Consider the following 12,317-nt stretch of genomic DNA (forward strand, 5'->3'; position numbering starts at 1 on the left):
TGACAAATGCACAAGGTTGTATGGTCAGATTATTCATCACAGCTTTGCTTGTAATAGTGACAAACTGGAATCATTTAGGGGAATATTAAATAAGCGATGATGCATCCATTCATGGTAATACTGCACAGCCTTTTATAAGACGGACATTCAATGTAGAAAATGCATCCAGTGTGGTGAAAGGCACAGCAAATCATGGGACATTATGTGTCACAATCTCGGTTGTGTAAAAAGAAGATGCAATTTGATTTGCTTGTTTTCATGCATTTAATGGTATTTGCTGAGCACCTACTATGTGTTAGTATTGTCCTACTTGCTGAACATGCAATCAAGAACAAGTTAGACAAATTCTTAGGGCTCCCCCCCACCACCACCTCCCTTTAGTTAGGGCTGACATTCCAGTGAGGGAGACCTCCATAAGTAAGATAAAAAAAAATAAGATGTAATTTGTTTGATGTGAAACACTGCAACAAACTAACAAGTGAAAAACAGAGCAAGAGGTAGGAAGGTTGACAGTGTTGAAATTTTAGACCTGGAAGCCAGGAAAGGCCTTGATGGGAAGACTGTTCTTTTTTACCTGAACTCTAGTTGGTTTACAATAATTTTTTAAGTAACTTATTTATTTTAATGGGAGAATAATTACTTTCCAATATTGTGATGGTTTTTGCCATACCTCAGCATGAATCGGCCACTGGTGTTAGTTTTGGGTGTACAGCAAAGTGATTCAGACATACACACACACACACACACACACACACACACACACACACACACTCTTTTTCATTATAATTACTATAAGACATCAAATGTAGTTCCTCATGCTATACAGTAAATTCTTGTTGTCTATCTATTTTACATATTGTGATGTCTATTTGTTAATCCCATACTCCTAATTTATTCATTCCCCCACCCCCTTTCACCTTTGGTACCCATACATTTGTTTTCTGCATCTGTGAGTCTATTTCTGTTTTGTAAATAAGTTCGTTTGTATCATTTTCTTTTTTTCAGATTCCACATATAAACTGTATCATGTATTTGTCTCTCTCTGTCTAACTTGCCTCAGTTAGTATGATAATCTCTATGTCCATCTGTGTTGCTGCAAATGGCATTACTTCATTTTTTATGGCTGAGTAATATTCCACTGTGTATATGCACCACATCTTCCTTATCCATTCCTCTGCTGATAGACATTTAGGTTGCTTCCATGTCTTGGCTATTTTAAATAGTGCTGCTGTGAATACTGGGGTGCATATATCTTTTCAAATTCGAGTTTTCATCTTTTCCAGATATGTGCCCAGAAGTGGGATTGCTGGATCATATGGTCGCTATATTTTTAGTTTTTTAAGGAACCTGCATACTGTTTTCCCATAGTGGCTGCACCAATTTACATTCCCACCAACAGTGTAGGAGGTGTTTTAGTACAGCCTGAAGGAGGTGAGAGAGAGCAGCCAGTGTGAGGAGTGTGTGTAGGGGAAAATCTGAACGAGAAACCAAACTGCGAGCACTGATCATGTCTGGGAAGTGGGGTGGTGTAAGGACTTTTCAGTTTTCAAGTGACGTATTATAAATTTTAAGAACTAAAAATACAATAAAACATATTCGTATTATAATTAAAACCATTTGTTTTCTAAAAGGGATCTTGCGGGCTGTCTGAGGAAATAGTTAGCTGCAAAAGTCCGTGAGTAAAAAGCATATGAGGGGAACTCTGAGAATCAAGGGGTGGGGGAAAGGAGAAGGATAAAGAGCAGGGTTTTTTAAAAAATTAAGAGTCACATATCATAACTACCCATTTTTAAGTGAACAATTCAGCAAACCAACTGTATTTCACAACCTATATGTCCATCAGCAGATGAATGGATAAAGAAAATTTGGTGCATTTATACGATGGAATATTACTCAGCCATAAATAGGAGGGAAATTGGGTCGTTTGTAGAGATGTGGATGGACCTAGAGAGTATCATACAGAGTGAAGTAAATCAGAAAGAGAAAACTGAGCATAGTATATTAGCACATATATGTGGAATCTAGAAAAATGGTATTGATGATCTTATTTGCAAAGCAGAAATAGAGACAGAGATGTAGAGAACAAATATATGAAAAAAAAAAAGAACAAATATATGTATAGAAGGGGGAAAGTGGGGAGGGATTTGAGAAGGGGAGGAGTTGAGAGGTTGGGACTGACACATATACACTATTGATACTATGTATAAAATAGATAACTAATGAGAACGTGACCGTATATAGCACGGGGAACTCTGCTTAATGCACTGTGGTGATCTTAATGGGAAGGAAGTCCAATAAGGAGGGGATATATATACAGGGCAGATTCATCTTGCTGTACAGTAGAAACTAACAACATTGTAAAGCAACTATACTCCAATAAAAATTAATTAAAAAACATAAAAAGTAAAATGACAGTTCAGTGGCATTTAGTACTTCTCCAACATCGCCTTGATCTAGTTCTCAAATATCTTCATCACCCCAAAAGGAAACACTGTAGCCAGTATGCATTCCACCTCTTCTTCCAGGCTCCTGGCAAAACACCAGTCTGCATTCTATCTCTATGGAGTCACCTATTCTAGATAAACAAAAGATTGGAACAACCCCAAAGTGGGTAAATGGATAAACAAATTGCTTATTTATGTATTTATATGTGTGTGTGTGTGTGGAAACCAATTGTATATCCAATAAACAACTGTGATATATCCATACAATGGAATATTTTTCAGCCACAAGAATAAGCAAATTATGGATACATGGCCACAATGTGGATGAACCCAAGAACATTATGCTGTGTGAAAGAAGCCAGACACAAAAGGTTGTGTGTTATAGGATCCCATTTGTATGAAACATCTGACGGATGTTTTTGCAACATTTATAGCCTGATATTCAGGGAGTGGACTCACTGTGTTTTGTTACTGGAAGCACTTCAGATCTGATAGACAACCTGATCAGCCATGATGAGAGTAGGCGTTTATACTCTTCAGTGAAGGGAGGGGAATGAGACTACAAGAGTGAAAAATAAATTGAAAAAGTTAATAATACTAGTAGCAGCATTTGAAATAAAAACAATAAACATTGATTGCATGATTACAATGAGATGAACCCCGTATTATGCTTTCATAAGCATAGAAAGTTTTCTAATCATCACAAGAGCTAGAGTAAACAAGAACAAAAGACTCAGATTTACTGAATACATATTGGGTTGGCCAAAAATTCATTCAGGTTTTCTGTAACGTCACACAGAAAAACCTGAGTGAACTTTTTGGCCAACCCAATACTATATACCAGACCCTGTTCTACATGTATTATTGTGTGTATCCACTCATTGCATTCTCAATCAGCCCTAGGAGGTAGGTGCTACATTTCACATTATATGTATGTATATATATGTGTGTGTGGAAGCTGAGGCTTGAAGAAGAAAACTCCTTTGCCCCAGGTCAAAACCATGTCTGACCCTGAAATCCTCTCAACTGCCCTGCTCTATAATTTCTCATGCAGATATATCCAGTTTTTCTGAGCAGAAGCATAATTTAACTGCCCGGGGTAGACTTCTCTTTTCAGAACCAAAGAATTGGAAATCATTGTGTACATAAACTACTGTAATGATGTAAAGTAATTAGCCTCCAACTAATAAAAATAAATGGAAAAAAAATAAAAATAAATAAATAGCACATAAAGCTATTTAAATTTTTATTTATTATCTGGCTGTTCTGGGTCTTCGTTGCTGCACACAGACTTTCTCTAGTTGCAACACGTGGGGGCTGCTGTCTAGTTGCTGTGTGCAGGCTTCTCATTGCAATGGCTTCTCTTATTGTGGAGCACTAGCTCTAGGTGCTCAGGCTCCATACTTGCCAGTCACAGGCTCAGTAATTGTGGCACCCTAGCTTAGTTGACATGCAGCATGCAAGGTCTTCCTGGACCAGGGATCGAACCTGTGTCCCCTGCATTGACAGAAGGATTCTTAACCACTGGACCGCCAGGGAAACCCCAAAACTTTTAGTGTTGGGATTTTAATTTTCTCTTAGGTTTTCCTGCTGACATAAAGAATCTTTTGTGTGTGTGTGCCTGTACTGTGTATGTTAAAAGTAGGTCTTTGCAGTTGTCTCCGAGACTTTACTTACCATGTAATTAAACGCCTGCCTCATGCCGCTGGCCATGGTGCTGAAAACATTCTGGTCATCGCCAGAGTTGCCCTTGTTACTGCTTCATATCCATTGGTCTCAAGCTGATCCGCTGGTGGAGAGAGTTTGAGATGTCTGAGATTTCGAGAAAGACCCTTTGGATTGTTGGAAGTTGATATTGATTGATATGACACATTCTGACTGGTCTTATGAAGAAGTGGACTAGTATGCAATGGTTGACAAATTACTATATAAAATTGTGCAGTGGTTGGAACTCAGGTGAAGACTGACCCAGTTGGCCTCATCATGGTTAAGATTCCAGGTGTACCCCAACTCCAGTTTTTAAGTAAAGGCCAAAACATCCACCTTCTAGCAAGTAAGTGTAAGCTGTTGAGTGGTCTGTCGGGACCCCCACCAGAATGGCTTTGAAGTGAACCCTAGCATATATATATATATGACCTTGAGCAATTTGTTTAGCCTCTCTGAGCCATAATTTTCTTATCTGGAAAGTGGGGCTTGCAACAGAACCTACCTTGTAGAATTTTTGCAAGGAAATAACTGAAACAATGAGTGTATAGTGCTTAACTTGGTGTCTGCCCAACAAAGTGCTCAATAAATCGCAGCTGTAATTATGATTGTTGTATCTGTTAATGGCCTCATAATAGTTGATCATATTTCTGAATTTAACCATGGCATCTGTTTAATGGAGCAAGAAATATGTCCTATACCCAAGGCCTTGGTACCCCCTACTCTTTTCCTAGTAATGGTGAAAAGCATGGAACTAACATGAAAATAAGACTTGCTTAGCTTCTCCCCACAATCTCAACTGCCTGATTGACTCATTGAAGTATCTGTTTCCTCAGAACACACCCATCAGGCAGCCCCCATAGTAGAGACAAGACTGATGGGTTAACAAATCTGATTTGATTTTTCACACCAACTGCGGAAGGCTGGAAATGAGATGGGAATGGGGCAAGGTACCACAGAGAGAAGGATGGATCATTTGGACATTCTGCAAGGTCTTGCTAAGGGGCTGGGATCATCAGCTATGCCCACTTTGCAAATTGATTTTCTTTGATGCTCTGGATCCCAAGAACTGTTCCTATTCACAGACGTAGCCCTTGTTCCCCGTAAAGAAATCACTGGGTCATTTCCTGTGTTACACACAGCCCCTCTCTGGGCCTCTGGGGGTCCTGATCTGTCTAATTGTGGGGGAAGTTTTTTGTATCTGTACTCGCCTGCAGGGCTGTTTGCTAGCCTGACTTTTGAGCCATTTCAGGAGCCTGCTTTTCCTCCCACCGGGGGTGCATCTCTCCTCCTCATCTCCCTCCCTCTTCTCTTGGCCTCTTCGGCTGGCTGATTAGTCTGGATCCCGCTGACACAGGTGTTTTCTCCCTGAACCAGTCGGGGAGCAGGAAGGCTCAGCTCAGCTCACAGAGGCATTGCTCACCGCAGCTGTGAGTTAGAACCCAGGCTTTCTAAATAGGATCAGGCACATCAGGGTTGGGCTGGAAAAGCCTCATCGCCCCCTGCCTGGACAACCTTTAACTTCTACCTGGGGAAAGAATCTCCTCTGCCAAGAACTCAGTACCCCATCTTGGTGTCTGTGCACCAGCCACATCACTGCAGATTTCAAGGAATTGGTCTGTGTCCTTAACGTGCCTACGGAGACTTGGCACATGATGAAGTGAGGGGGGAGATGTGGACCACAGGACCCACCCACCCTTCCTTTCTTCCATAGGTGTTTACTGAGCACCTACTCTGGAACAGATGCTCTCTTAGGTGCTGAGAACAAAGCATCAAACAAAATAAAGTTTTCTGCTTGTACAGGGCTTATAGTCTATTAGGCAAAAGAAACAGAGAAACCAGGTAAAGGAGAAAAATATAGCAGATGTTTGGGGGCAAGGGCCAAGGAAAAAATTAAGTATGCAGATGGGGTAAAAGGCCTCACTGAGGATGAGAAAAGAGAAAAGACTTAGAAGAGAGGTAGGGAATCTTGTGGGTCTCTGGGGAAAGAGCATTCTAGGAAAGAGAATAGCAGGTGCAAAGGCCCTGGCAGTAAAAGGCGCCTAGTGTGTTTGAGAAACATGGAGGAGGCCAGTATGGCTGTAGGTAAGTGACCCAGGGGGAGAATAGAGGAGATGGGGAGAATGGAGGAGATGGGGGCAGGGAGGTGATGGGGACAGGTCGTGCAGGATTGCTGGGAGGACTTTGACTTTTCCTCTGGGTGAGGTGGTAGTCATGGGAGGGCTGTGACTATTTCCACGTGCAGTAAACCAGAATTTTCTGTGCTGGTTCTTCATCTCATTCCAACATCACCCTTGTTCCATGAAGATCTTGGGTTGGTGTGGAGGCAGAAGACTGATGCAGGCCTCCTTGAATTCTCCTCCTGTGGGGTCAGAACATGGAGGAGAAGGCTTGGAGCAGAAAAGCAAGCCCCCACTTCTTTCTGGATGACTCAAAGCCACAGTAACCTGGGCTCCTCCTCCCCCCTGAAGTAGATCTAGGGCAGCACTTTCCAAACGTCAGTGTGCACACAGATCCCCTGGAGATCGTGCTAAAATGTGTGTTCTGACTCAGCAGGTCGGCGTGGGGCCTGACGCTCTGCTTTTTTACTGGGTGTTGGCCTCCGCTGCTTGGTTCATGGACCACATGTTAAGTAGCAAGGTTGTGGACCACACCTTAAGTAACAAGGGTGTAAGGTCAGTGCTGCAGATTCCCATTTGGGATGTGTCTTCGGGCACTGGCAGGGTGCATGGAGAGAGGGAGGTGACCCTTGATAGCCAGTCTATCTGTGCATGCGTGCCTGCTAAGTGGCTTCAGTCCTGTCTGACTTTGCTACCCCATGGGCTGTAGCCCACCAGGCTTCTCTGTTTATGGCGTTCTCTCCAGGCAAGAATACTGGAATGAGTTGCCTTGCCCTTCTCCAGGGGGTCTTCTCAACCTAGGGATTGAACCCATGACTCCTGCATTGCAGACAGATTCTTTACTCCTCAGCCACCAGGGAAGCCAGTGTACCCATATCTGACAAAGAAATAAGGTGGGCATGGGCAGCCTCTTTCTGTTGGTTTGCATGCTGACTAAGACTTCATTGTCATACTGGAGCACTCTGGGTCTGAAGCCCAGGTGACCGCGGGCAATTGAAAGCCTGAGAACGCAGCCCATGAAAGTGCAGCTTGCTGCTGGTCTTGTGGGACTCTTCCTGGAACCTCAGCTCAAATCAGATACAAAGGAAGTCACATCCCAGCCATTTAGGGGCAGGAGGCCAGGGGGCCCCAAGAGTGAGGCAGCAGCTTGGTGCAGAAGCAAACAGGGAGCTAGTTGGCAGAGAAGGAAAGCGAAATCATCAGATTCAAATCATGGCTTCAGAAGCCTCGGCGAGGGGAGGCCAGGGAAGGGCTTGGCATTGCTTCTTTGTGTACAAATATTGTCTCTTATTTTCTGGGCTGCAGGGTGAGGCAGAATGGAGTATTTGTGCAACACAGCCCAGCTTTGTTCTCTGTGCTTCTAATGACCGTCAGCTCGGAGGCAGGAAGCCAATCAGAGATGATCGTCAGCAGGAATGGCTTTTGTTGACTCCCCAAATTGCCCTGAGTCTTGGATTTGCTTTTCAAAGTGTGCGTGGAGCGTGGCTTGACTGCTTTCAGCTGGAGGCAAAGGCTGAAGCTGGTGACAAAGAAGACCTGCTTTTCCTTTCTTAGACTCCTACTCCCAGGTTGTCTATTTCAGACTTCATTTTCACACCTGGAAAGTGGGTATATATTCCAGCTCCTCCTCCTACAGCCTGTAAGATCCCTTGGTTTTTATGAAGCTTCCATGATGCTAAATGTAACTCTAGGGCCAAACAGGATACCGAGGCTAGTTAAGTTTCCAAGAGAGAAAGCTGGGAGGAGGGCAGTAGTTCATCAACGTGGCCAAGTTCAAGATATGCTGTTTGATCCTTCTGCAGAACAGTGGATTTCAGTGTTCCCAGGGGACAGTGGGCAATATCTGGAGATGAATTTTGGTTGTCATAAGTTTTGATTCTCATAACTGGAGAGGAGGATGCCGTTGGCAACTAGTGGGTAGAGGCCAGGGATGCTGATCAACACCCTACAATATGTAGGACAGCTCCCCTGAAACCCCACCCACAGAGAATTGTAATTGTTGTTGTTCAGTTGCTAAGTCATGCCTGACTCCTTGTGACCCCATAGACTGCCTCATGCCAGGCTTTCCTGTCCATCACTATCTCCCAGGGTTTGCTCAAACTCATGTCCATTGAGTTGGTGATACCATCCATCCATCTCATCCTCTGCCACCCCCTTCTCCTTTTGCCTTCAGTCTTTCCCAGCATCAAGGTCTTTTCCAGTGAGTTGGCTCTTTGCATCAGATGGCTAAGGTATTGAAACTTCAGCGTCAGTCTTTGCAGTGAATATTCAGGATTGATTTCCTTTAGGATTGACTGATTTGATCTCCTTCCTGTCCAAGGGACCCTCAAGAGTCTTCTCCAGCACCACAATCAGCTCCTCATCATGTCACTAGTGTGGAAGTTGGGAGACCCCACTCCAGAGTAAGCAGTACCCTCAGGCTTTCTCCCTCTAGCATCCATTTCTCCCCACTTAAGCCTCCTTCTCAGAAATTGCCAGTTTTGTTGTGTTAGTTTTATTTAAAGTAATTATTGATATGTATGTTCTTATTGCCATTTTGTTAATTGTTTTGAATTTGTTTTCCTAGGTCTTTTTCCTTCTCTTCCTCTTTTGTTCTTTTCCAATATAAAATTTAAAAAATTAAAAAGGAAAGAAATTGCCAACTTTGTTTACTAAAGCTGTTGGCCTGAGGATGCTTCTGCGGATCTGGCCGGGGAAACAGGGATATTCAGGATCACCCGCTGATCAGCAGATCAGGTCCTGATGTGAAGTGAGCAGGACACACCGCCCCCTGCCCCAAGGGCAGACCCTGCAGTGGGCCTGTCTGGTGGCTGGAGCAGTGTTCCAGGTTTCAGGGAGGCGCTTGTGCCCAGAGAGAGAGGGAATGTGCATCTCGAAGTGGCCATATGATCTACACCTTCCCTCCTTCAGATCTTGAAAGGGCTGATCCTTGGAGGCTTGACTACCGTGTTGTTTTTTATTGAGGTGAAATTCACATAACAATACTAGCCATTCTTAATTCCTTGGTATTCAGTGCATTTGGAATGGTGTTCAGCTATCACCTTTATCTAGTTCCAAAACATTCAGTAACCACTCACCATTTCCCCCTCCCCCAGCCCCCTCAGTCCTTGGCAATCACCAGTCCGCTTTCTGACTGTGGGTTTGCTTGTTATGGACATTTCGCATCAATGGAATTCATACAATACGTGGTCTTTTGTATCTGGGTTCTTTGACTTAGCATGATGTTTTTGAGGCCCCTCCACACTGTCATGTGAGTTACTGCTTCATTTTTATGGCAGAGTAATATTCCATTCTATGGATATATCATATATTGTTTAACTCTTCATTCCCTGATGGACGTTTGGCTCATTGTGAATATTGCTTCTGTGACCGTGTATCTGAGTACTGGTTGTCCAGTTCTTTTGGTGTATACCCAGGAGTGGGATTACTAGATTTTATGGTGATTCTGTGTCTTAACTTTTTGAGGAGTCATCAGACTATTTTCCTCAGTGGCCACACTGTTCTACATTCTCACTAGCAACATACAGTGGTTCCAGCTTCTCACATTCTCACCAACACTTTATTTTTTAAATAAATCAACCCAGTTCTTTTTTTTAAAGATTGATTTATTTATAGCTGCGCTGGGCCTTTATTGCTGCGTGTGGGCTTTCTCCAGTTGCAGAGTGGGGGCTCCTCTCCTGTTGCCAGGCACGGGCTCTAGGGACACGGCCTTCACTAGTTGCAGCTCATCGGCTCAGCAGCTGTGGTGTCCAGGCTTACTTGTCCTGCAGTGTGTGGGGATCTTCCTGGACCAGGGCTCAAACCCACGTCCCCTGCATTGGCAGGCTGATTCTTTACCACTAAGCCACCAGGGAAGCCCACCAACACTTGCTGTTTTCTGTTTTTTTCATTCTTATCATCCTACTGGATGTGAAGTGGTATCTCATTGTGGTTTGATTTGCATTTTCCTAATCGTCTTTGGAGAAATGTCTTTTCAAACTCTGCCTATCATTTAATTGGGTTGTCTTCTTGTTCTCAAGTTGTAAGTGTTCTTTATCTATTCTGATACTAGACCCTTATCAGATATGTGATTTGCAAATATTTTCTTGCATTCTGGTTTTTTTTTTTTCACTTTCTTGACAATGTCCTTTGATGCACAAATGTTCTAAATTTTGGCAAAGTCTGATTTGTCTATTTTTACTTTTGTTGATCATGCTTTTGATATCAAACCTGATCACTGTATTTTATTTTTAATTTAATTTTTATTTTAAATTGGAATGTAGTTGATTTACATTGTTGTGTTAGTTTCAGGTATAAGCAAAGTGAATCAGTTATGTACACACACACGCACACATATATATATTCATTCTTTTTCAGATTCTTTTCCCATGTAGATTATTACAGAAAGTTGAATAGAGTTCTCTGTGCTATAGAGTAGGTCCCATTGATTATCTATTTTATATATAATAGTGTGTATATGTTAATCCCAAACTCCTAATTTATCCCTCCCCAACCCCACTTTCCCTTTTGGTAACCATAAGTTTGTTTTCTGAGTCTGTGAGGCTGTTTCTATCTTGTGAATAAGTTCATTTGTATATTTTAGAATCCATGTATAAGTGATATCATATGGCATTTGTATTTATCTGACTTACTTAATATGATAATCTCTAATTGCATCCATGTGGCTACAAATAGCATTATTCCATCCTTTTTTATGGCTGAGTAATAGTCTGTTGTACGTATGTACCACATCTTCTTTATCCATTCTTCTGTGGATGGACATTTAAGATGGAAATTTTGATACTGGATCTGATCAGTGTATTTTAAACTGCAACCACCAACCTCCTTTCCTGCTTTTTGTCTCGGTAGCATTCACCATACAGTACTGTATGCCTCTCCTCCACAGGGGCAGAAATTTCTGTCAGTTTTACTCTCAGCTGTGACCCTGTGCCCGGGACCTGGCACACAATAGCTGCTAAATTGATGTTTGTCCAGTGAAGGTTGGAGGTGAGATGGAGGAAGAGCATCTACATTTTCCTTACAGAATCATCTGCTGGGTTTTCATGGCAGTGAGACTCCTCTGTATGAAGCTATGTTGGTAGATCCATGTCATTAAACGTTTGCTCAAACTCACAGAATGTGCATCACCAAGCGTGAACCATAAAGTAAGCTGAGGACTTCGGATGATAGTGACATGTCCGTGTAGGTTCATCACGGGTGACAAATGCACCACTCTGGTGGGGGACGTTCACAACAGGGCAGGCTATGCCTCTGTGGGGGCAGAGGACAGGTGGGAAATCCCTATATCTTCCACTCAATTGTGCTTTGAATCTAAACAAAGCTGGAAAGATTTTCCTTAACTCTGTGATACTCCCTTTGAATATATGATTTTAGCCACCATCATAGCAAACTGCATCGTCCTCGCCCTGGAGCAACACCTACCTGATGATGACAAGACTCCGATGTCTGAACGACTGGTGAGTGATGTCTCTCCACCAGGCTGTCTGCTTTAGTGGCAAACTGATGTGGTTGTGGGATCTGAGTGCAGACTGGGCTCTTAGTCTTGTCTCCAAGAACCAGATCCTGGGCCCCCTGCCTGTTGTTTAGTTGCCAAGTCCTGTCTGACTCTTTTTTGACCCCATAAACTGGAACCCGCTAGGCTTCTCTGTCCATGGGATTTCCCAGGCCAGAATATTGGAGTGGGTTGCCATTTCCTTCTCCAGGGGATCTTCCCAACCTACGGCTCAAACCCGAGTCTCCTGCATTGCAGGATGGTTCTTTACCACGGAGCCACCATGGATGCCCTGGGGAACCTAAATTTCATGAATACCAATAATCTGGGGAGAGAGAAGTCTTGCTGCCCATCCTCCACTCTTGCCCCCCAGCAGACCTCTTGTCAATCTAGAGAGGGATAACGGGGTCACGTTGTCCATGAAAAGTCACATTCAGAACAAAATTTGGGGGAATTCTCTGGCAATTGGGTGGTTAGGACTTGGTGGTTTCACTATCAGGGCCCAGGTTCAATCTCTGGATGGGGAACTAAGATCCTGCAAGCCTGGTGGCACAGCCA

At 43.2% G+C, this 12,317-nt stretch overlaps 1 protein-coding gene across 7 annotated transcripts in view; it reads left to right on the plus strand.

Moving 5' to 3' along the window:
• CACNA1A (calcium voltage-gated channel subunit alpha1 A) overlaps positions 1-12,317 on the plus strand; it is a 370,739-nt gene that overhangs the window by 157,518 nt on the left and 200,904 nt on the right. For all 7 annotated transcript variants that reach the window (XM_070463180.1, XM_070463188.1, XM_070463192.1 and 4 more), the window contains one exon: positions 11,618-11,724. In XM_070463180.1, the coding sequence (XP_070319281.1) occupies positions 11,618-11,724 (107 nt within the window). The remainder of the gene's footprint in view (positions 1-11,617; positions 11,725-12,317) is intronic.

Source organism: Odocoileus virginianus, chromosome 3, assembly GCF_023699985.2.
Source record: "Odocoileus virginianus isolate 20LAN1187 ecotype Illinois chromosome 3, Ovbor_1.2, whole genome shotgun sequence".
NCBI lineage: Eukaryota > Metazoa > Chordata > Mammalia > Artiodactyla > Cervidae > Odocoileus > Odocoileus virginianus.